We start from the raw sequence: 23636 nt of genomic DNA, 5'->3' as shown, positions 1-23636 counted from the left end.
TGTTCTTGTCTTTGTGGACTGTCTGGACTAATGCTGTTCTTGATTTTACAGATTTTTGATATAGTGCTTATGGTGCAGTATGTTGTGAAAAATCAACCTTTGTAAGAGCAAACAAAAAGGACCTTTTGTGCCCTTCTACCTTTTAAACAAAATTTTGCTGGGTCACTCAATTTGTGTAACCCAATTATGGCACTTTATTAAAAAAACAAAACAAAACAAAGGGGCAGTATAGCCTGGAAAGATCTTGGACTTCATTTGGAAAAGTCTGACAAACTATCATAGCATTTTAAGATTAAAAACCAGTCATTTATTAAGCAGAATGAATAAATACAGTATCCATGCCTTTGTCACAATTAAACCATAAATAACAGTGCATCTTAAATATCTTATGTCTTTGGTTCAAAGCACTCTTCAGTATAATTTTCAGTTAGGTAACACAGATAAAACAGGATTATTATGCGACCAGACACCTGCCATAATTATACCTGTGCAACATAGATACAGTGGTGTCACGCTCTATTCCCCCCTTCTGAAAACCCTGAGGAAGTATACAGATTGTGGTTTAATGTGCTCAGTGCAAAGTGTCCACAAGTCGCTGGTAAGTTTCTCTCTCCTCTTTCACGCCATGATGCATTTCCACGCAGAGTTTTCCATTCCTCACCACTCTCTTTCTCAGCTCATGATCTGACAACAGCCTCTGAGATTGATGCACAAATTCCTGGCAAGGATAAAGGCAAAATTAGTCTCCTTCACTGCCAAATGCCACTTGAAGCTTGCCAGTGAAGGTGCCTGGAGATATGTTTTTTTTAAGAGCATAAACGATAATCCAAGGCACAAGAACAGAACTCAGATAGAAGCCTGTGCACTGATTAGCAAATACTTCAAAAGTGTCTTTACATAGCCAAAGGATGGAGATATTTGTGGCTCCATATCTAAATATGGATGCCCAATAGACCCCCTTTTCTATCCTAATAGCTGCCACCTCTCATTTGCTTATGTAAAAAAGAAAAACAAACAAAGTGATACAGTTAAAAAAATACTGTACAACCATCCGTGATGGGAACATGGAAGAGAAAAGCTGAGGATAAAAGAACAGTTAACAATTAAAAAAGGAGTACTAACACCATTGCCTATTCACTGAAATGAGGTCCAGCCACTCAGCATCCAGAATCCTAGTTGCTCATCTGCTGGCCCAGCAGGCTGTAAGAAGCCTCCAACAAAATGAAGTCAAAGTGCCTTGAAGTGTTCTTGCAACATGACAGCCAACATTCACTGCTGCAGTGAGCCAATGGGCACACAAAGTTTTAGCCACTGCCAGTCAGCAGGCCATTTTGCTTTACTTCACTTCAAGTGATGTGATTATGTCTGGAGAGCCTCTCGGTGGGAAACAACTCTTCTGTATGGACATATGAGGGCTATAAATCCTCAGCAAAAGGATTAAAGCGCAACTTACGAGAGGCGCGCTTATATTCACTTCACTCTTGGTGCAAATTATAGAGCCCGACAGGACGGGCCATTTTTTCTATTTAAAGCTCATGAGTGCTTTTGTGTTTGCTTTGCTCGACTCATTTCTTAATACACTCCTCGTGCAATTGCAGCTTAAAGATCAAGAAATACTGTTTGAAAAAATAAGGAACGATTTTATAGCACGCAAAAACTCCTGCATGGGAGGTGCTGCAAAAGTGGCTCAAAGACTAGCGCTCACTGCCCATCAGTCCTGGCTGAGGTCCTAGTTTATCCGACCCAAGTTGCTGCAACCATCTGTGTGAGCTTCCTACCAGCAGCTCAGTGGAGCACACGTGCAGAGAGGAATTATCTCCACCATTACAACAACATCACGCTACAGCATGGTCTTGACAATACAATGCTTAAGCCCTGCCAGTTGGCCTTATCCTATGTTATCTCCCATTGCATTAAACCTCATTGAATATCAGACTGAGAAGCTCTCAAAGGGGGATTACTTACTTTCCACCTTGCTGCTAATTGTTGCATCACTATGTGGTAATATGGTATCTTTTGTTCTGTCCCTAAAGGGTGCACTTTTTGATTCTAATCCAAGCACCTGAGGAAACATAAAATAACAGAAGAAGGTGCCTTTTGCTATATTTTACCTGCTTCGATTAGACTGATAAAACTAGTACAAAGTTTACAAAATGATGCAAAGTTAAGATTTTTTCTGATTAAAAGTGTGAGACTTTCTATAACACAGCATAAAATCCTCCAGTCGTCCTGCGTCAGTGTGTTGGTACTACTTAACATGAGTGTGTACTTTTCTGGTCAGTTGAGGTGAAAGGAGTCCCTGTAGCCCTAGCAACAGTTTATCCTCTCTGTAGTCCACAAAAACAATCTGTATGTTTATGGACTACAGCGCTTAGCTTAACTACAGAGCTGGTCGGTCAATCTATACCTGAGGGGAAGAATACAGAAGGCCAGTGACCTCGTGCTGTACCACAGCCGCATTTCCTGGAATATCTCTAGCCAGCACAGGTACCCCAAGATGCATGGCCTGGCGAAGCAGAAGAAAACACAAAAAAACATTAAATATGAAGTCAAAGGCAAAGTGTTCCTGCCTATTCTGTCACTATTAAGAAGCAATCACTCCAGTACTTTGGATATTGTACAGCACTGCCATTCTGCTCTTCAGTTCACTTAAAGAATTAACAATCTGCACAAGATAATACCTTGTTAAGTGAAACATGCTAACAAACTAATAACACTTTAAGCCTACTGTGGATTGTCCTAATTGCTGTGTTTAAAAAAGATTAAGAGGATTTGCTCGCTCAAGAATGGGAAGATTGGAGTCAAGCAATTAATTTGGGTAATCGTCCCTGAAGTGGCCGGATAACATTATAGCGCAACAACAAACAGTGTAAGATATTCACAGGGTTTAGATTTTTCAAAAATGCTTCTGAGTAGATGCCCTGATAAATCAAACTACCATTATCGAACTGTTATTCTTGCAGATTTCTGAACATCTTATTGCCCCACTGTCCAATTACCCATGATCCTCAAAGATGCTTACCTCCAAGATGGCTGCTGACATGCCCTCTGAAATAGAGCTGTTGACCACAGCGAAGCACCTTTTCATGGCAGCGTGAAGCTCCTGTTGACACCTCTCCTGGGCCAAGAAGACCCCTGCTGTTCTGTAGAAGCAGTGGCAAAACTCAGTTTGGTGTGACTCAGGGTTCACAGAGGCGTGAATGATGCTGACCAGCAGTGACAAGCTCAGGCAAAGAAACACAGCTGCACAATGTGTGACATGAACAGAGCATCCAGGTAAAGTCTTAAGCAGAGAGGGCAGCTTCCTGCCGCAAAGATCTCTGCTGTGGTGAAGGCCTGTGGCGAAAAACTGAAAGATCAGCCAAGACTTGAGTGTGGGAGGACAGATAATAAAAAGAGGACCTTGGTGCTCTACGCTACTTTATATTCTGTTCACATTATGTTAGGATGAGTGTAAGCTACATTTGTTTCAATGCATTTGTGCACAGCATAAAATAAACACAAAGGCTGGCAGTCTCAAAAGAAGGTAAATCTTGGCAATTAGACAGACAAATCTGCCGGTTCAAACACAAAGGAAAACCGAAGGCCTACCTTTTAACAACTGCTTCTACTTCAGCAGTAAGCACAGGGTCAATCTGAGAAAAAAAAAAAAAAAACAGAACAAAGATACAAAAATGACCAAAACATGTGAAACCACTTTTCTGTCAGAAACTCAGTCTTTATCAAGGATGCCTGCAGTGCCCTAATTGCAAGGATATAAAATAAAGAAGGACATAATTAAAAACTTCTATCATGAGAAATCATTCTTAGGAAATCCTGTATTTTCAGAGATTGGGGTCAGGGTGGGCAGGGCGGCCAATCTGATTAATTGCAATGTAGGATTTATATGCATTAGCCTGTAGACAGAAAAGTCAAAGCATAGGAATGTGGGTCAAAGATGCTACTAAGCAAGCTGCTACCTTTGTTTCTTTTATTTTATAGCTCACGCAATGCCTTCATCAAATTAGCTGACGTATTAAAAAATAAATAAATGACTGTATCCTGGAACGATCTGGGATTCAACAGAAATCATAAAATGAGCAGGGGGCAGATCAGGACGTAGGATCTACTGGCACACACACATGGTTTAAGCCCAGCCTACACTGTCCTATAGTCAGTCAAGAAACACAAGCTCAGTCATAAGGAGAAGGCTTCAGTATTGGTTATTCTAATAAATCTGTCATACCTCCACTGTTGTTTGAGAAAGATAGATTTAAATTTATTTGCTGTCAACAAATAAATAAGGTGCAAAGCCTGCTAATGTTACAAGAGCTAAAACTGCATTTTTAGAATTCTTTGGATTTATTTTACTTGGTAATTTAAAGCCCATTTACAGAGAAGTCAGATGTGTCATCACTGACAAACTGACCTGAATTTTCCTCTTAATGACAGATGCTGCAAAGCCAGAGCGCTTATTACTTGAATGAAGTAGCGGTACTGATTTCTGTGATGTCATGACAGCCTGAGCAAGGAATGTCTCATTGCACGTCCTCTTTGCAGTTTTAGATTTGTTTTTGTTTTCCTTTTACTTCTTTAATCTGCTCGGCACTGTTCTACAAAAAACAAAATCCGTAAATTAACGCAGGGGGAATCTGGCTGTCATACGAAAACATTTTTAGAATAAAATTAATAATATCTTTCCATTCCTTAAACAAACACGCCTGTGATTCAGACGTGTCAGGATGAATCACGTTTCTGCTTCGACTGAACCGTTTCATCAAACAACAGCAGCAAAGCCTCGCAAGAAGCAGGAAGCGGCAGTAAGATGGTGCATACAAGCCCGTGGCCATGCCTAATTGAGCTGTTTCTGAGCAAAACTAAAGCAGAACGTACCTTTTGCCTGAGACCACTGTTTGAAAGAAAGAACAGACGCTAAAGTACTGTACATTGATGCTATATCAAAGCAAGTCAGGGGGAAGAGGAGACATGCACACAGAGAAAACAATGGGTGAGAAATTGGAAATAAAACAGAAAAAAAAGAACTGAGGTTGCTGCTGTTCCCTGGGATATGACATAAATTTTAACATAAAACTGCAACCATATATATATATATATATATATATATATATATATATATAAATATATAAAAAACCTCAAATTTGATTGCTTGAAAGACTAGTTGATTGATGCATAAGGTTATTCATAGCAGCCTGTGAGAGTTCAATTACTAGTTTCCTGTTATTTATTTGTACTGTTTGACATGAAGGTACACAGCCTGTACCTGAGTGTGCAATATTTCAGGGAGATACACAGGACAGAAATATAATTATTTGTGCCAGGGCAGCAAACCTGTAACTTAAGTTGCCAACACACATGCAGATACATCCTCATTTATGAGCATTAAAATAAGTGTGCTCTATACAGGTCATTAGCCAAAGGCAAGTGCTAATCGGAAGCAGGCAATGCATCAGTATATCAAGTAGTGAGACGGACACAAAAACAAACCAGCACTACAGCTGACCCTTCCCCAGTTTTCAGAAGACATTTCCTTCCAGCACTGCCCGTTAATTCCAGCATAACAACTAAAGCCTGTATCTCTGCTCTATCCAATTAGAGGCTGCCTCAATTCCTGGGGGAAGTTTCTAGGTAATTTCAACAGTACACAGAGTGACAGTAGAGAGAACAGAGTGAGACACATGGCAGAAAAGGAAAAAAACAAAAACATACCAAAAAACAAAGCAAAAAAAAAAAACTCCCCCAGACCTATATATAAAGACTATTTACTTACCTTGGGCCCAATAATGACTAATACATTCAGCAAATTCTCACAATGCCACTCTGAAAAAGATAAAATATAACTGCCAATGTAAACAACAACAATGCAGTTTGTTTTTTTTAAATGAACACGTGTCAAAAGAAGTGAAGCTGGTTTTGCATCAAGCTGCACTTGTTTAATGCACTATGGTGTCATTTTTCAGCATGTGGATAGTACATGCTAATTCCAAGAATGGACATATGAAAATTTAACTGCTCTTCTAAACATTAATATACAATGTTGACGCCCTCTAGTGCTGTCTCATTACAATAACTGCATGCTGTGAAAGTCACAGAAAATATAGGGAAACTTGAAAAAATACCCCACTCATATTAAACAGAAGCAATTATTACAGCTAAGAATATTAAATATCTATAAAATATACAGGATTTCCATCATGAAAAGAAAAAAAAAAACATAAAAATCATGAAGGCACGACCTGAGAAAATGAGAATGAGCTGCACCACTGCACTTACACAAACACTTTCATTTAGCTGAAACTCAGCTGTGGAGATTTAATTGATTAGGACATTGCCTCTACAGCAGTTTACTACATAAATACAGTAAGAAAGGCTTTAAGGTTAAGCTGGCTAAAAAGGCTGCCTCTCGCTCTATTGACACATGACATCATAGCAAATGTGGCCTTGGTGACCCCCTCCTGCAGCGGTAACTACCATAAAGGTAATTTTAAGATACAATGCTATCAGGTAAGACAAACAAAACCTTTGATCAGAAGCACAGTACACGTCAATATATTTGGTTATTTCACCAATGAACATTCTTTTTGCTAACCAGTTTGCCCTCGTTAATGCTGTCTTGTGCTTCCCTGATGCTGGATGTCAGTTAAACTTTTGTCCAGAGAGTCTCTCATCCTGTAGATGGATAAAATCTATTTCACTCTGACTGGGGAGCAATCTTGCTCTGTTCTCCATGATACAGTATCTGCTGTAACAAACACCATGTTCAAATATAACAATGTCCATAACTGCACGTGGCACCCGGACACCCTAGATTGCAGGTAGATGATCAATTTCATAATCATATCATCAGATCTGCAGCTATATGTGCTGGACACTCAGGTGAAAAGGGGAGCTGAGCTATCAACTGATCACCACCTGGTGGTGAGTTGGATCAGGTGATGCTGGACAGACCTGGCACGCCTAAACATATAGTGAGGGTGTGCTGGGAATGCCTGGCAACTCCCACCTCTGGCAGAACTTCAACAGCATTCCAAGAGAAGTCTGAATGGACCGTGTTCCGCACCTCCATTGTTGAGGCTGCCGCATGGAGCTGTGGCTGCAAGGTGGTTGGTGCCTGTCATGACGGTAATCCCTGAACCAGATGGTAGACACCGGAGGTGCAGGGAGCCATCAAGCTCAAGTCCTATCAGGTTTGGTTAGCCTGTGGGACCTCTGAGGCAGCTCATGGGTACTGGATGGCCAAGTGGAACGCAGCTTGGGCGGTGGCAGAAGCAAAAAACTCGTGTGTGGGAGGAGTTTGGTGAGGCCATGGAAAAAGACTTTTGCTCTGCCTGAATGTTCTTCAAGAAGCCTGTAGAACTATTACTGAAGACTACAAAAAAGCCTGCCTGAGGGAACTGTGGTAGCTTTATCTGGTGTACATTTAGCATATCACCAGAACCAGTACCTATGATACTTTTTCAATACCCAAAATCTAAAAATGCAACAGTACTTGCTTTGTTTTCCTTTGCACTTTGTAGTAATGTTAGAAGGCTACTTGGTAACCATCCTTATATTTTAGTCTCCATTCTGTCAACAAAATATAATGTTAACATTTTTAATCAACAGTCTTCTACCACATTAGTGACTTAAAATAACTTTAGAATAAAGGAGTTAATTTTTTAGTATGGTATCAAATTGGGTATCGATAATCAAGGATGTATTTCTACTTTCAAAAATAGGTGGGGTCTGAAAACTGACAGGCATCGGGACTGGTTTGATCACATAGCTAGATGGCCTCCTTTAGCCAGCTTGATGTGTATCAGTTCTGCATTTTATAGCCAATGTGCTGAAATAAATTAAACAATATCACATAATGAATTAGCATACTTGAAAAAACGTCCACCAAATAGAGGGGGTCCTTGACTCTTCTGAGGCCGCAGACCAATAAGAAGACACGCAGCTCATCCGCATGCTCAGTCCTTATACCTGGAGAGAAGCCAGACAAACAGAAAGACACCCCCACAATATCAAAACACTGCATAATGAACATCCCAAGTACATCAGCAGATAATGAAAGCAATACATCACCCAAGGTCATGAAGAAAATAAGACAGCAGTGACTAATGTGCTCGCACAATTCTCTGATCAGCAGGGAAACAGTCTACAAAAAAACACTCGAAGGTCGCACCCTAATCAGTGTGTAATGCACCATCATAACTACAGACTTGAATATTTGGGTGACAATTTGCTCACTGAATAGCTCTAAATAAAAAATTTGCCGGGCCAATATCAAGCTAACATCAAACATCTGGAGAATCAGGCTTTAACTGGGGAATCAGCTCTTCTCCAATATCATCCAACTATCACATTCAATCCAGAGATTATCAGAAACTGGCAGGCACACAACTGTGCGCAATGCCAGCAGCTACTTTTCGGCACCTGACCTGGCAAAGGCAACAGATAAAAGTCCTGACCCTAATACACAGCCCCATAATAAAGGCAACACACAACCTAGCCTGTCAGTGTCAGACCTACATTAGTCAAGAGAGCCTTCACTTTAAAAGGACAGCGACACTGTGCTGCCTTTTTGCACAAACATTCCTAGTAGAGGTGGACCAGAACTACTTTGATAACTGCCGAATGTAGAATGGATGACATTGTCAAAATGACAGTGGAAATGACAACGTTACACAGTTCATGGTCTTATTTTTGTGCATTCACATATACAAGTAAGTAAACCTCTTTACAAAACCACTTAAATTTCCCCTTACACAGAATTGTAAACAAACACCGTCAAAAAAAACTTTATTGAAAATACCAGCCCCTCATTAAAATGCCAATACAACAAAAGTGAGTACACCTCTGATAAGTCACACGCAAACCCGTAATCACTGAAATAAAGTAGTTCCAGTTAGCCTGTTAACTGCATGAAGTCTGTCGTGCAGGGCAAAGTGAAAAATGTGGCTGTGAAAGCTCACAAAGGCATGAAATACGGTAATACACCAATATTAGTGTATTACCGTATTTCATGCCTTTGTGAGGTTTCACAGCCACATTTTTCAGTGATCTTCCTAATATGGCGCCATGGACTGAGCAGTAATTGTACAGTCAGCCCCGTGCATAGATTTGACACAGGGGTTAGTTATTACAACAACGAATGCATAATCCATCCCTAAAAGTGAAGCACAGAGGTGGGAGTGTGATGATATGAGCTGCAAGAATGTAGATAGTATTGGAAAGATGACATTTATACACGGCAACACAAATGCCAAAAGTTATACCAAAATACTGGCTGACAAACTGACTCCCAGTCTCCAGAAGCCTGATAGAAGAGCACTGCCAAAATCACACAAGTGTTTCTATCATACATCTTTCTGAAGAGGACTGTGGAACAAACAAACTGCCGCTGAAAAAGTGTGGAGCATTTTGTCATGTCGGAAAACAAAGTCAGGCACACAAAATACAAATAAATAAATCAATCTTCACAGCAAAATTCACTGAACTGAATTCTGAGCCTGTATTTGTTTTTTAGAGCAAATACCATACTGTTTAACATACAAGTAAACCACTTACACGTTGCAATCATTTAAATGGATCCACTTCGATTGTATGTAGTAACCAAGCAAGCATTTCAATGGTGACAGTGGAAAATTTAAAGCTGAAAAATTCAAAATCAAAGCTGAACGAACATCATGGATGTTACCTCGACATCAGTTCTAAGTACTTCGTGAACATCCCCTGGATTTCCTTGTTACACTTTTGAGCAAGGGAATGACTGAAGGATTGTTTCCTACCATCTCTTTATTGTTTGGAATAAAGCAAAAATATTCTTAATAGAAAAAATTTGGAGAAAAACATGTAGCTCAAGGATGACTCAGATCTCATACTTTCAAACCCATTTCATAGCTTACTGAGGTAACTGACTTCACAAATGCATCCCCGGATCTATGATGCTGACATGGAGCGTTAAGTTTATCACGCAACAAATGAGACCAAATTTAGATGTAAGTAAATGTAAATGGCATTAAAGTGTTGTTTATTATAACAGGCTAATGTAATGTGGCTGTCTGTTCATAACCACATACTAACCAGATTAGTCATACAACTAAAGCAGATATATATATATTTATATCTGTCTTTATTTCTCATTGTGTAACATGGTTTGACTAGACCTTTATTTTACATACAAACAACAGTAACATCCATCGATCTATGGTTCAGTTTATACAGTTTTAAACAGGGAGATGGTGTCAGGGCTGCGAGAAGTATTCGTTTTATCAGGCATTGGTCATTAAAAAGTATTTAGTATTAAATTTTAACTGATGGTCGCAACAGATTTAATGTTAAGCATTCATAAAAACGACAATTTATCCTGAGAGGAATGTGAACATCTGTGTCAACCTTGTCAACATTTGTGCCTTTGAATACATTTTCTTCTTCAGAGGACAGAGGAAGAGTCAGAAGCCGGTCCAAATCATTATAGGATGTGTAAGAGAAGCCTGAATGTCTGGATTTTTTTTTGCCAATCCATCAAATAGTGTAAAGTACAAATTTTGACTTGCTGATTACACAAAAAGAGTTCAGAGATTATCAAAGTCGTTGTGTATATGCTCCAGGGACTGTATATACACACAACTGTGGGGAAATCCATTTAAAAGCTGGGTGAACTGTCAAATGCAAGCAGAAAGAAGACGACTTAGACTTTATCAACAATGATTTCCGAGCCTTTATGTCAGAGCAGACTCTGGCTGAAGTCTAACGAATAAATAAAATGACAGTATTTTATGTCACCAATGATAGATGGATAGTTGTTTGCAGACAATTTTTTTAATCCCTGCCTCCCCTGCTTGATAACGACCCAAAATGCAAAAATCACTGATGCTGCAGAAACTTCAGTGACAATGGCACAAACAATTTTAACCAAGTCAAAAAAATGTACACACTTTGTCCGGTTCAGAAATAAAACCACAGAGAGACATGAGCACATGGTTTGAGCACAGTGACAGTGGAGTGAAATCCCCTGCTGCCAGATAAGTCCAGATCAGAAGGATGAAGCAGCTCTTTAATGCTATTAAAGAGCATCTTAAAATGACAGCCTGGAGACTGGGCACTGACCCTGATCCTAGGAGCCTACTGTCAGAGAAGCTTTTACATCTGTGGGATGCATCAAACTTCCTTGCATTGATTCACAGTATGAGAAAACATGTCAGCTAAGTTTAACATCCAGTCAGTACCTCTGTACAAGGTGCAGGAAAATAATACAGGATAGCTGGAATCATGCCACAGCACAGACCTGTCAAAATGAGCAAAAAAAACAATGAAATTAAAAAAAAAAATCTTTGGATTTTTTTTGGATTGAAGACAAAATTCATTTTTCCTCAGGGGAAAAAAAAAAAAAAAATCAAACCAAAAACAAATTGTACAAATCATATGATGTGCCAGAAGCAATATTCTTTCTCTCTCTTTTTGTAGCTCTGTGAGATCTATGCAAAACATATTTTTGTTTGTTTACCTTTGATTTCAGAAGGGCATTCGTAACAAGCCCCATAATGCTTTAATCAGTATGTGTGCATGTGTTTGAGTGTGCTTTGCTGAAAAAAAGCATGTATCTGTCTGAACAGCTCCTCTTTAATCTGCTGAGTGGCACAGTGTGATAGTTTTTTTTGACTAGACAAAAAAAAAAAAAAAAAAAAAAAAAAATGACATCATCTGAAAACTCAGGTAAAAAAAAAATTGCAGTTATTAACTATTAGCAATTTGTCCCAATTGGAAAAGTTTCAATAATTAACACTTCCACTGTAGATAGTATGTTTTTGTGACAGACAAGCCACGCTGTGATGAGCTACTTTACAACCACATCAAGACTGCACATATGAACTGTGATATGAATTGCATTTTGTTCAGTTAAAATGAATTACGCTTGACATCTTATAACATGCTAGGGTCAATCCCATCCTGGAGGAACTGCACTTCATTATGACAGGAGCTATGAGTGCGGAACATCGCTTCAAAACTATAAACATCCAACCGGTCAAACAGCATTTGTGCTGCAGTTCATTACAATTCTAAAAATCATTTTAATTATTCTATTTAATTGCATTTAGACATGCCCGCGATGATGATGATGCAGCGAGTCACAGTACTCGTTCAATGTTAAACACTAACCAAAAGATCTGACAGTATATTAAGTAACATATTGTGCATTAGGATACTGTTTTCTTAATTTGGCAGCCATAATTTAAGAGTTAATTTGATAATTAAAAGAGGCCACATCCTTTATGTGGTTATGGGAATGCACCAATATACACTTCAGTAAAATTTAAATGAGTCAGACCATTACTGTATTACTCAAACTGTGACACTGTGTGACAGCTCACCTATCTGCAGTGCCCAGTGTCATCTGCTGTCAGATCCTGATCAATACTTTTTAATATGGCAGATAATTTATTATAAGTAATGAGTTTATTGCTGTTGTGCCACGTGTTTGAATGCGGGTGACTCTCCCGCTCTTGGATTATAGTCTGTGAGGCTCATTAATCTGACCTGTCAAAGACTAGCTTCATAGTTGTGAAGACTTTACTGTCAAATTGTACTTGTAAACATTTCACATCTATAATAGATGTAAAGATAGATAAGATCCCTTTATTGTCACCCATAGGAGAGGGTCACCTTGGATTAGGCAACTGCTGCATCAAAAACTATCAAACAGTATCACATATCACATAAACCTGAACAGATTTTAGAAAATATGGGCTTTAGAATAAAGATACAATAAATAAATAATTAAAAATAATAATGCTACATCAAACCATCTCTACTTCTCTGCCTGTTCAACATGTGCTATTCATTTCCCAGTTTAACTGACAGGGGAGCACAAAAAGGTTTATATCCATTATGCTTACACAAAGGAACCCTGCACCTCCTCCTAGAGTTTAACGCCTGCACAGAATCAGCTAAAATCATCGTGTTAGCCTGCTGAACAGTGGACTGTTCAAAAATGCCTTGGGGAGTGAGCGGTGTTGCTGTTTCCATGATCTTTCCTGCCGTATTAACCAGATTACAAATTTGAGCTTCAGACTTGACTGTTAGGTTTCCAAACCAGCTGGTGATGCCAAAACATAAGATGGACTCCACAGTAGCACTATAAGAGACAATATTACTGCAGACACCGAACGCTCAGTCTCCGGAGAAAATGGAGAGACTGATGGATTCTCACACAAACACTTTCCAATGCGTCGGTGCCAAGTAACAGCACTATCAATGTGGACCCCGAAAGGACCTGTCTGATGTCTCTCCAACTGATGTGGGATCTACAATAATTTCTTCAGTCTTTTTTTGCGCTAATAATGCGCATGTGGTGCTCATCACAGCACTTTGCAAGCCTGTCCACTCCTGCTTTATGGCTGGAAATCTCAGTTACCTGTGAGTAAACTAAGAGTAAAGAGTGAGTGAAGAACAGTTCAACGACATTATAAGTGCCAGTGCTGAAATCTGGAACTAAAACCCTTGTGTTCAAAGGTCTTTTGCGCCGAATAAAAGCCTGTTAAACGTAACTGAACACCTCTGACTGTTCTGTGACATTAGTGAGACCCCGGGGAAGTGACTGACAGTAAGTGCCTCACCAACCCGGTCTCATGGCAGTTTGTTACATAGTCATGAACTTTAATCTATTGAGTCGTGTTGCTAGACATGAATTGTACTTTTTTTTAAAAAATAAATATTTCTCAACAATAAAATCCCAACTTTATTTTGTGTCCTTTGTGATGGTGGATCAAGTCATGCCCTTCATGCCAGAGTCATGCAAGTCGCAGATTTTCACACGTCATTTGTAGCATTTTTAAAACTGTCATTTGTTAAAAATATGTTGCTTGGTTAGGTTGAGGCATTAAAAATGACTGGGTTAGGCTTGGAAAAAAATCATGGCTTTGGTTAAAATACAACAGCTGCCACATCTTTTAAATTTTCCCCTGCTTTCTCCACACAAAATACATGCTACATTCTGTGAAAATATAGCATTTATTTAACATGAAATATACTTCCTACTAAAATACACTGCTTACAAATTTGTGCTCTCTGAAGTGCGCGCGTGCACACACACACACACACACACACGCACACACACGCACACACACGCACACACACACACACACACACACACACACACACACACACACACACACACACACACACACACACACACACACACACACACACACACACAAATAGATTGTTTTTTTCATGACTATTACATGCTCTGACATTAGACTAGGCTGGTCTCACAATTTTTTTTTCCCCTTCATATTATTTCTGTTTAGGGGATTCTCCAAAACAACAATGGCTTTGAGTCAGCTGAGCAATGAGATTACACACATTTGTAATGCTGTGTGTGGTTAATGTGACAGCATGCATTCAGGGCGTGCAATTTTACTACTCATGCGTGCAGTGTTAACGCTGATACCTAAATCTTACTTGATCTAGTGTCCAGGTTACACATTCAAACATGAAACTAACACATTCATGTCTCAACAGATTAGCAGAGAGGAGTGCATATCTGAAAGGGGCTAAAAATATCACTATGATTCGAACAGTAAGGTATTAGCATCTTCCACTCTGTTAACTGTCGCTTATCCTCTGATTTTTACTTACGTTAACGTCACTGAAGGCTTCCTGTGTAACCTTTTTAATAATCATTACAGCTCTTGAAGGACCCTGTAACTGGAAAACAGCAAACGCCTTGCTTGTTTTGTGTTTAGTATGTAGTGTTTAGAAAGTATCACTCTGCAGTGCTGTACTTCATCCATCGCCCTGACCCTACCTCACAAGGCAAACAGCATGGGCCCAAAACAACCTTCACAGACATATGCACACAGAGAGTGACTTTCATCGAGAGAACGACTCTGAAATCCAGTGCTCAAGTCTGCTCCTTTGGAGGGTACCAAAGGGTAAAACAGAGACACATACAGACTAGTCATGTATCTTCAGTCAGACAGGAGGGATACTCTGGCTCTTTTATGTCCACCAGTCGAAGGCTTTTTACAACACTCCACTGCAGCATGTGGCCACCCAGAATACCGTCACACTCAAACCTCCATCTTTGTCGAGCTTGCCTAATATACCATAGACTTCACAATTTAATAAGAATTAATCTATGTCACACAAGATGGAGGGAATGAATAAGTAAATCAATATGCAGCAAGATCTGGCAGGAGCAAATGAACACATGGGATAGTGCCCTCTGCAGTGCTGGGAGTGTATGTGAGGACAACAGGAGGAAGAAAACTGGCAGGTTACTTCTGTCAGACTGCGTTGTTATGTTTGAGGATAATGAAATAATTTCCTTTTGAAAAATTTGCTTTTGAAAATCATTGTTCAAAAACAGGATATGGAGCATCTAATCTTTCAGATGACAGAAAGCCGCGCACACCCAGTGACATCTAAAAAAACCCAAAAACAATGCCTAATGACATCTTAAGCAATGTTATCCTGACAAAGGCACATTTCTAATAGAGTAAAGACTACAGGGTCAGTTTATTTGAATGAAATTCTCTGCCTTGGCATGACATTCGAGTCTTGATCACACACAAACACAAGCTAAAACCCAGTGTGTGTGATTTCTTTTATTAAAGCCCCGTGGTGCTACAACAGCTGGCAAAAATAATAAAACATTCGTCTTACTGATATGAAATATGCCTGTCCTACATCCACCACAAAAATAAAACAAACAAAAAAAAAAACAAACCTGACAAATCCCCACCCTAACGTAACATGGATGCAGAAAACTGCAAAAATATTTGCGTCTCTAAAAACAACTACGAGTCACTTTACAGTGCTTTCATCCCATCTGAAAAGGCACAGTAGTGCCGACTTCTATTTCAAGTATAATAAATGGAAAAACGACTGTGGAAAATTTGTATTACTTGGTACGGATGGGAAATGTGGTGATAAATTGCCCAGGGCTTGAATGCTATTAATCAACTGTTCGTCTCTGTACTCAGTGGTGTTCTCTCTGAGCGCTAATGTGCTTGGGATGGACATCATGTTACAATGTACAATTTAAAGTCTGGATGAGGCTCCAAGTAACAGTACATAGTTACTGAGCAATTGAAATGAGAGTTGGAAGGCTGGTGGAGAGAAGGGAAAAGGGAAACATTATACAGCAGACTGATGTATTTAACAGAGTATCTTTGTGCACTCCTATTTCAGGTCAAGGTGGAGCATGCCTGTCATTCTGGTCCCACTGGGGTCCGTGTGGTGGCTCAACTGACATGACAAAAGGATGTAGGCTACATTTTAGCAGACATACAGTACACTGCCTGTGTACAGTGTTCCAACCATTTGCAACACTGTACACAGGCAGTGTTGCAAATGGTTGCAAAATATTACAAGACTCTGTGTAGATGGTCAAAACACCACCATTAAACCTGTTTTATAAAAGGAGGCAGAGCAAAGCTTTTCTGAATAAGCATCTGATATAAAAACAGATAAAACACAGTACTGAGTCACCCCTCATTTCTTTAGATTCTTTATATTTTGCTTCCAAGGAACCAGACTTTGCTGTCATTTTTTAAAGTGGTCTTTAGAGATAGCTCATCGGGCTTTTCTCTGGAAACTGTTAAGCCACTTAACACTGACCTATGAATCATTCAAGCATAAAAAAGGCACCTAAGCCTCGTCAGAAATGATGTCAGTAGAAGGGTGGCTGTCTTAAGGAAGGGAAACAGGGAGAAAAGGCTGAGGTATGCCAAATTACACAATAACTCGACTGAAAATCAGTGGCAAAAGGTCTGATGAAACGATTAATCCAAATTTGAAAATTCTGATTCAAGTCGTCAGTATGTACGGAGGAGATCAGGAGAGAGGCACAACAGTGAATGTGAGTGCTGGAGGCAACTCTTTGGTTTGGCGTTATATAAATAAAATTGCTGAAGCCATCTGTAATACACGATGGAGGCTCTGTCTGTCACAGTCCTGGGTCTCTGACCCAGTGTTTTTCAGTTTTATGGACCTCTGAAGATTAGCTGTTTTCATTTGTGACTGCTGGTTTTCGTTTTGTCCTCTTTCCCATTTAAGTATATTTAATCTTGTTTTCAGTTGCTTAGTTAGTTCCTCCTTCGTGTTTCTGTTTATTCACGTGCCCGCATCCCAGTGTTATAGAGTCTACGTTCCTGTCTCCATGTTCTGGTGTTTCTTCTTTTACTTTGTCAGTCTTTGTCTCTTGTGCTCTGTGTTTAGTTTACTTCCTTCGTGATTACGTTCAGCTGTGCACTCCACCTGTTGCCACTTCCCTAATCACCCTCCTGTGTATTTATTGTCTCAGTCTTCCCCACGTCATTTTTTGGATTCTTGCTGTTGTGTCAGTGTTTTTCTTCCTGCGTTCTTCATGTTCCTTAGTTTTTTTTCCTCAAATTAGGTTTTCTTTAGTTTTGTAACCTGCCTTGTTTTATTAGTTTGTATTATCAGCCACAATAAAGGCTTGGCTTCTGTTAATTCACGACTGGCTGCTCCTGAGTCCTGCATTTGGGTCCTCGCCTCCACACACACCGCATGGTCTGCTCCCACGCACCGTGACACCGCCATGGTTTGGGGCTGCATTTCAGTCAGTGGTGTTGGGAGATCGTGTCAAAACCGATGGAATTATGAATGCAGAAAAGTACCATCACATTTTGATCCATCATGCAAAACCATCTGGAAAGCATCTGATTGGCAATAGCCTAATTTTTCAGCACAACAATGAACCCAAACATACCAATGTAGTAAAAGCATACCTGGACAGAAAAACACACAGTGGAACACTATCAGTCATGGATTGGTCTCCCCAGAGCCTCAACATTATTAAAGACGTGGGAAATTATCTTGACAGAAAACAAAAAAAAAAGGGCAGCCAACATCCAAAGAAGAGCTTTGAATGTCCTTCAAGACGCCTGGAGAACTATTCCTGAAGACTAGTTAAAGAAATTACAAGAAAGTTGAGAGTTCAGGCTGTGTTGAAGAATAAAGGTGGCCACACCAAATATTTACTTTCAAGCTTGTTAGAATTGTACCAACTCTGTTTTTGTCTTATATACTGTATTTGCATGTATTTCTCATTTTCCTTGCAAAATATAAAGAAATGAGCAGTGGCTCAAGACTTTTTCACAGTACTGTACATATAACAGTAATTTCAATATTTAAGTTCTTCTATTAAGGGGTCTGTACACCAAATAGCAATATTTTTTTATCCCTTGGATAAATCACTGTTTTTCCACCATCATCAAATAAAATCTGAAAAAAAACAACTGAAGCCCGTCTGAAACTAAAGCTTTCAATCTTGATTACACATTATGCAGAGTGTACCTGGAATGACGACAACCTGAAGCACTAATAGTACCTGAGCTCCTCAAGAATTCAGTCCAGCAGAATTTCTCAGTCACTTCTGTTTGGATGCCTATAATATAAACAGAGAAACAGCCATAGTGAACTTGATAAAACTTATAATGCACAGTGCTAACAAATTATCAGTGATCTAAAATATTATTTTTGTGTTCTGTGTAAAAAAAAAAGCACTTCAGCATGATCACTCTCTGGGGACAAGCCTGAAAATTAAGCTTTCGCTGGTTGGGGCTCAGCCATGCAGCTGGCCCAGGGGCTCTCGTCTAATCTATGAAAGGACACTATTTGCCAAACAAGGATACCGGTGGTAAACAACATGGAAGAGTGATTTGGGCTGTCCTACATGGTACGGTGGCCAATGGCAAGAGCAAATACAACTCTGTGCTGCAGACAATATGATAATGGAGGAAATAAATGTCAAAGCTGATTAGTGCAACACTTGAATTGCGAGTCAGGGATGCACAGCATCAGGTAAGGATGTCCATCCTGCAGAACTTACCTTGGGGCTGGACATAGATTTTGCTGCTCTGGGCCACCTTCAGAGGGGGTGGTGGGGGGTGGGGGGTGGTGATTAAAACAAGTAACAAAACACATTAGTGTTTAAAATCAATCAGTAATTATTGGCAGTGTTTGTTTATAGAAATTACATTTGATTATCGCCAACTGTGCTTCTCTCTTTTTATATCCGACAATAGAGACAGCCATTTAAAGCTCTTTGTGTTCCAAGCATATTTAAACAAGAGTACAAACTTTAAAAGAGAGTCAGGAAAGCAGTCGCTAAGATAATGCGGGTGCCGCAAAATAAATCAGAGGGGACGGAAAAGAAATTGACTGGATGTTATCACACCAGATCCATCCGCTATGTGTGTTTTCTGTCACAATAAAAAGCTTGGCAATGCCTCTCAGTGCCTGTCCTGTCTACCAGCTGTCAGCACTAAATGGCAGAGATAAAGCACTCCACTTGCCTCAATCTGCAGCCTACGGCTGGAATCTAATCTGAAAATAAAACACTGTAATATTGTTTTAATGCCAGACTATTACGGGACAGGGCAGGATATTGTGTTTGTATAGTCAGAGCCCTTCTGCTGTATTTATTGATGCTGTCAGGCTCCTGTTGTCTGTGGATATGCCATAAAATGTAAACAAAAAACTTTTTCTCTTATTATAAGCAGCAATTAGGCTGATGTGGAAGGGCTCTAGTAGAATTTAAATATATGGAACTGGGGCCATATTACATAGCACATGCGTAAAAAGAGATACTTGCATGTGTGAACCATCATGCATCAAGGTTGAAACTGCATGTCGCATGGCTGGACAGCTTTGAAAACCCCCTCTTCTGAAAGCCCATTCCTCCTCTGATGGGGGGAAGGAGGATGTCTAATTTTCTGTAGCCATCAACAATCCAAAATTTACAACTTCTTCAAGCTGTAACTGCTTAGCTGTGCAGAGGTGAGAGAGTGTAATTCTCTCTTCTTCTCTACTTTTTGCTGCAAAATTACATGCCGCACTTTTCATGTGTTTAACCCAGTGCGATGCTATCAACGATCCTCGGCGAGATTGTCTAAAATGTGCTCGATTCAGCTAAGCTATGAATTACAGCAGTCAGTGTATCAAAACACATAAGAGCATAATCATACCAAAAATAACTCTGCCTCTTCTTTCAGTTTGTCAGTAAATGCAACAGCAAACCTGATTGGGAACAAAGAAACACTTCATTATCACTGCTGTGCGAGGCATTTCAGCAAAACAAGAATTTTCACTATAGGCAGTAAATTATAGCCTTTTGCAAGTAATAACAATTTTGACAACAATGAAGGGGAAAGAAAAAGCTGCGGTAACAACACTAAAACATAAAAATCTGCAGGCAGAGACTGTGAATGGAAGCAGAAAAAAACTGCTTGTTGCTTGAAGCGAAAGGATTTCAGCACAAAAAGAGCAAGAGTACAAGCAGGAAAATGAAGGGAATGTAGAGCAAAAAACAGATATTAATTTGCATGCATGAGTGTGCATTATTAAATGGGCAAACAAGCCCCGGGTGGTGATGGAATTTTATGATCAAGGTTTGGGTTAGATGGCGCTAATAGTGGGAGGTGTGTGGACAGAGATGTTTAAAGCAGGTTCTCTCCAGTTCTTGTAGAAGGAAGGTAAGGAAGGAAGATTTATTATCTATTTTTATCACATAGAAAACGAGACAATTCAGTGTGATGTCAGGACACAAGACTTAGATTAGGACATAAGATTTAGATTAAACATTGCAGTTAAACTAGGGGTTAGCGCGAGTTCTTTCAGTCTCATTCTTTCCATAGATTGTACATTAAAGATGGACGTAGTCACCGTGATGTCACGCAGTGGTTTGCGAGGTCGTGCATTGAAGCTATCTCAGTGTTTTGAAACCAGACATGATGAGGGACGGGTGGACCTGACTGACAAACTGAGGAGCGCTGCATGCTTCAGCAGCGACTTGCCAATCATAAGGTAGGCATGCCAATAGGGCACACTCTGCTTTATCCTCTTGTTTGACTCTAATGAATATCATAATTTACAAAATGAACATTATATTGTATTAAGTAAGACTTGACACTAGCAACTGAGACCATACCTCATCAGAAAACTATTTACTAAGGTGAGGGCCATTTTACCATAGACTTCTATGCAACCAGATGACTCGCTCCCTCTTGGACATTAGAAAGAATGAATTCTGAATTAACGTCACTTTCAGAGCTAGAAGCTACGTCCGTCTTTTAAATACAGTCTACGATTCTTCACGCCACTGCTCCAGGGGCCGGAATATCTTGTATAGATCCAGACCCTTTTTCCACCCCCAAAAGAAAACTGACAGTATCATCTGTACGACTTGAAATTCATGTAATGGGGGGAAAAAAGCTTGTACTGAGCTGGCAGTGTTACTTGTGATTTCTTGTTATATCCAAAACTGACAAAAAAAAAAATAAATCACATGATTAGTGCAATTAGAAGCTTCTCAATTTCATGTGAATAATTTTAATAAAGATACGGAAGCGGTGGGATTTACTTCTTGCTCGCACTTCAGGTTGGAGACATCTGAATCAAACCTCTATAAAAAGGAAGTCAGCAAAAATATGTTATGACACATTACTACCATACTGGATATTAATCATGGATGAAGTCACAATTAATGATAACTGTCAAATTTGACATCATAGTCACATTTTTTTTTTCCCCCACACAGAACCAGCAAATCTCATGGCAGATATGTTACAGGGTATACCATGAAGTGGGCAATCTAAAATGTAATGCATTCGTGATTGATCTCATGAGTAGGAATGGGTATTGATGAGATTTTACTGATAGCAATGCACATTTTAAAAATCATCTCTGAGACTTGACACACTGTAGAAACACAGCAGAAAAAAAGAGGCTTGCATCTGATTTAGTTTTCCAAAAGCTCCCCTGCATTGAGATCGACCTCACTGCTTTGCAATGCATAAATGTAATAAAAACAAAAACTGATAAGCTTCTGCTAGATTGGACAATTTGAATTTCTCAGCTAGAACTGATTCTCCATTCCCATCTCTAGTCATGCTTCTGTGCCCCATGTCCTATGACAAGATGTTAACAAATGTGCAGCCTTTTACTCTAATTAACAAAGCAAACAGATGGGGCAGAAAAGATATTCTCCATTATGCATACTGTTATGCAAATTGTGACTCTGCAGTTATTTTAAATGAAACTTCAACAAAGGCATTTTAACAAAGGTGTACCCCCTCTGTGTGACACAAACAACTAAGAGTCATGTACTAGCTTTGTAGCAAGGAACTTTTAAACTAGGAGTTTGCTAACAATCTCACCTGGCTTTCAGTAGCACCTGTTGCATAACCACACGCTTCTGCTCAACTTTCACATCTTCATTAATGTCTGTGCCGCCAAAGATTACGCCAAAGGGTATTTGAATGTCTATTGTAAAGAGTAGACATAAAACAAAACAAAAAAGGCAGTGTGGGATTGGAAGCTGTACATTTGCAGATCCATTATTCTGACAGTACAAATGACTGAAAGCATACAGTAGATAAGCAGATGATATAACAGCAAGTCTGTTTACCCACGAGAAGCCTGCCTGCTTTGAAAAGATGAATAGCCAGCGCAGCCTCAAACTGAGGATTTTCAGATACCAGATTTACCACATCAGCGGGAGACTGAAATTCTCCTGCATCTCTGAGCTCACACGTGTGTCCTGCAGATTCAATGTAGGACCTAAAATAAAAGATAACATTTGCTTATGGAGGGCTGGAAGGAAGACAGGGTGGTTGAGCAAATTCACAGTGGTTACAGCTAGAAAACTTTGTCAGTGGAGCCATTTTAACATGAAGTACATGTTACAAATCACATTAAATTAGGCTCAGTTCCTAATAAGAACAAGCCATTGGCAACATCCGTGTTTACTGCTACTACTATTTCAAGGCGTCTTATTACATGATAAAGGCTTGTAGTTGAATGAGACTACTGGAGCTGATTTGCTGTAGTTGTTGCACAGTAAGGTATGCGATTTTCCCTACATCTGCCCTTATTACGTTAACTACATCGTTATTTCCTCATGGTATCTCACGGGCTAATTAATAAGTCGCGGCAGCTATAACAGCCAGCTACACTTAGCAACTATGCATGTTACCTTATTCTCTCAGCTGTAGTATGGTTCCCAGTTTTGGGGCTGAGACAAGCAAGGAAAAGTAATTTCATATCTTCACTAAACAACTGGTCTGACGTACTAATTTAGCTACTTAACACACAATATTCGTGAAAATCTGACGGCAGCAAGCGGGACATCTGTGTTTTAATGAGCTCGCTAAGCTGTACTCTCATTTCCTTGTCCGTAACTTACACGTAGCAGCGCCTAACAAGGATAGCTCATCTTAGCAGTGCACACAAGACGGTCTATGTACCACACTTGAAATGTTTACAAGTCCGTCTTCTATATGGCCCCCTGGAAACATGACTGAGCCGCGATGGAGTCCTGCTGGCCCATTTTTCATTTTCTTTTCTTTTTTAAAAAAATTTCTTTCTCTCTCTCTCTTTTTTTTTTAAATTTTAACAATGCCCCCAAAACCACCCTCGTCACACTCTCGGCTCTTGTCAACTTTGTAATATCAGAATCGGCGGTAACAAAAAATAAAATAAAAATGCACTGCATAGCCACTTCCTTGTGCCGTTGGTTAGCTTCGCGTCAGCGAAACAAACTCCTATATCATATGGATGGGGTTGCGCGCCTTGATTCGCCCTGTCCATTGGGTTAGCTTCATTTATAGATCGTCTCTACA

At 39.6% G+C, this 23636-nt stretch overlaps 1 protein-coding gene across 1 annotated transcript; it reads right to left on the bottom strand.

The window, feature by feature from the left end:
- Positions 1-227: 227 nt before the first annotated feature.
- glt1d1 (glycosyltransferase 1 domain containing 1) lies at positions 228-23194 on the bottom strand. The gene is made up of 12 exons (XM_030737483.1): positions 22991-23194; positions 22424-22575; positions 22173-22278; positions 19983-20034; positions 18845-18881; positions 18344-18400; positions 7864-7962; positions 5768-5817; positions 3592-3635; positions 3023-3143; positions 2408-2506; positions 228-718 (listed from the first exon to the last, which is right to left on the bottom strand). The coding sequence occupies exons 1-12, from the start codon at positions 23056-23058 to the stop codon at positions 572-574; spliced, it is 1032 nt and encodes a 343-aa protein (XP_030593343.1). The 5' UTR covers positions 23059-23194; the 3' UTR covers positions 228-571.
- Positions 23195-23636: the final 442 nt, after the last annotated feature.

This window comes from Archocentrus centrarchus, chromosome 9, assembly GCF_007364275.1.
Source record: "Archocentrus centrarchus isolate MPI-CPG fArcCen1 chromosome 9, fArcCen1, whole genome shotgun sequence".
Classification (NCBI taxonomy): Eukaryota; Metazoa; Chordata; class Actinopteri; order Cichliformes; family Cichlidae; genus Archocentrus; species Archocentrus centrarchus.
Note: the sequence above shows the minus strand (reverse complement) of the source record. Positions and strands in the feature narration are given on the sequence as shown.

Excerpts from the sequence above, each read along its gene's own strand:
- glt1d1 (XM_030737483.1), bottom strand. The coding sequence starts at position 23,058 with ATGAAATTACTTTTCCTTGCTTGTCTCAGCCCCAAAACTGGGAACCAT. Across the intron at positions 18,882-19,982 it reads AAGAGGCAGAGTTATTTTTG|GTGGCCCAGAGCAGCAAAAT; the intron begins GTATGATTATGC and ends CCCCCTCTGAAG. Across the intron at positions 3,144-3,591 it reads GTAGAAGCAGTTGTTAAAAG|AACAGCAGGGGTCTTCTTGG; the intron begins GTAGGCCTTCGG and ends CTGCTTCTACAG.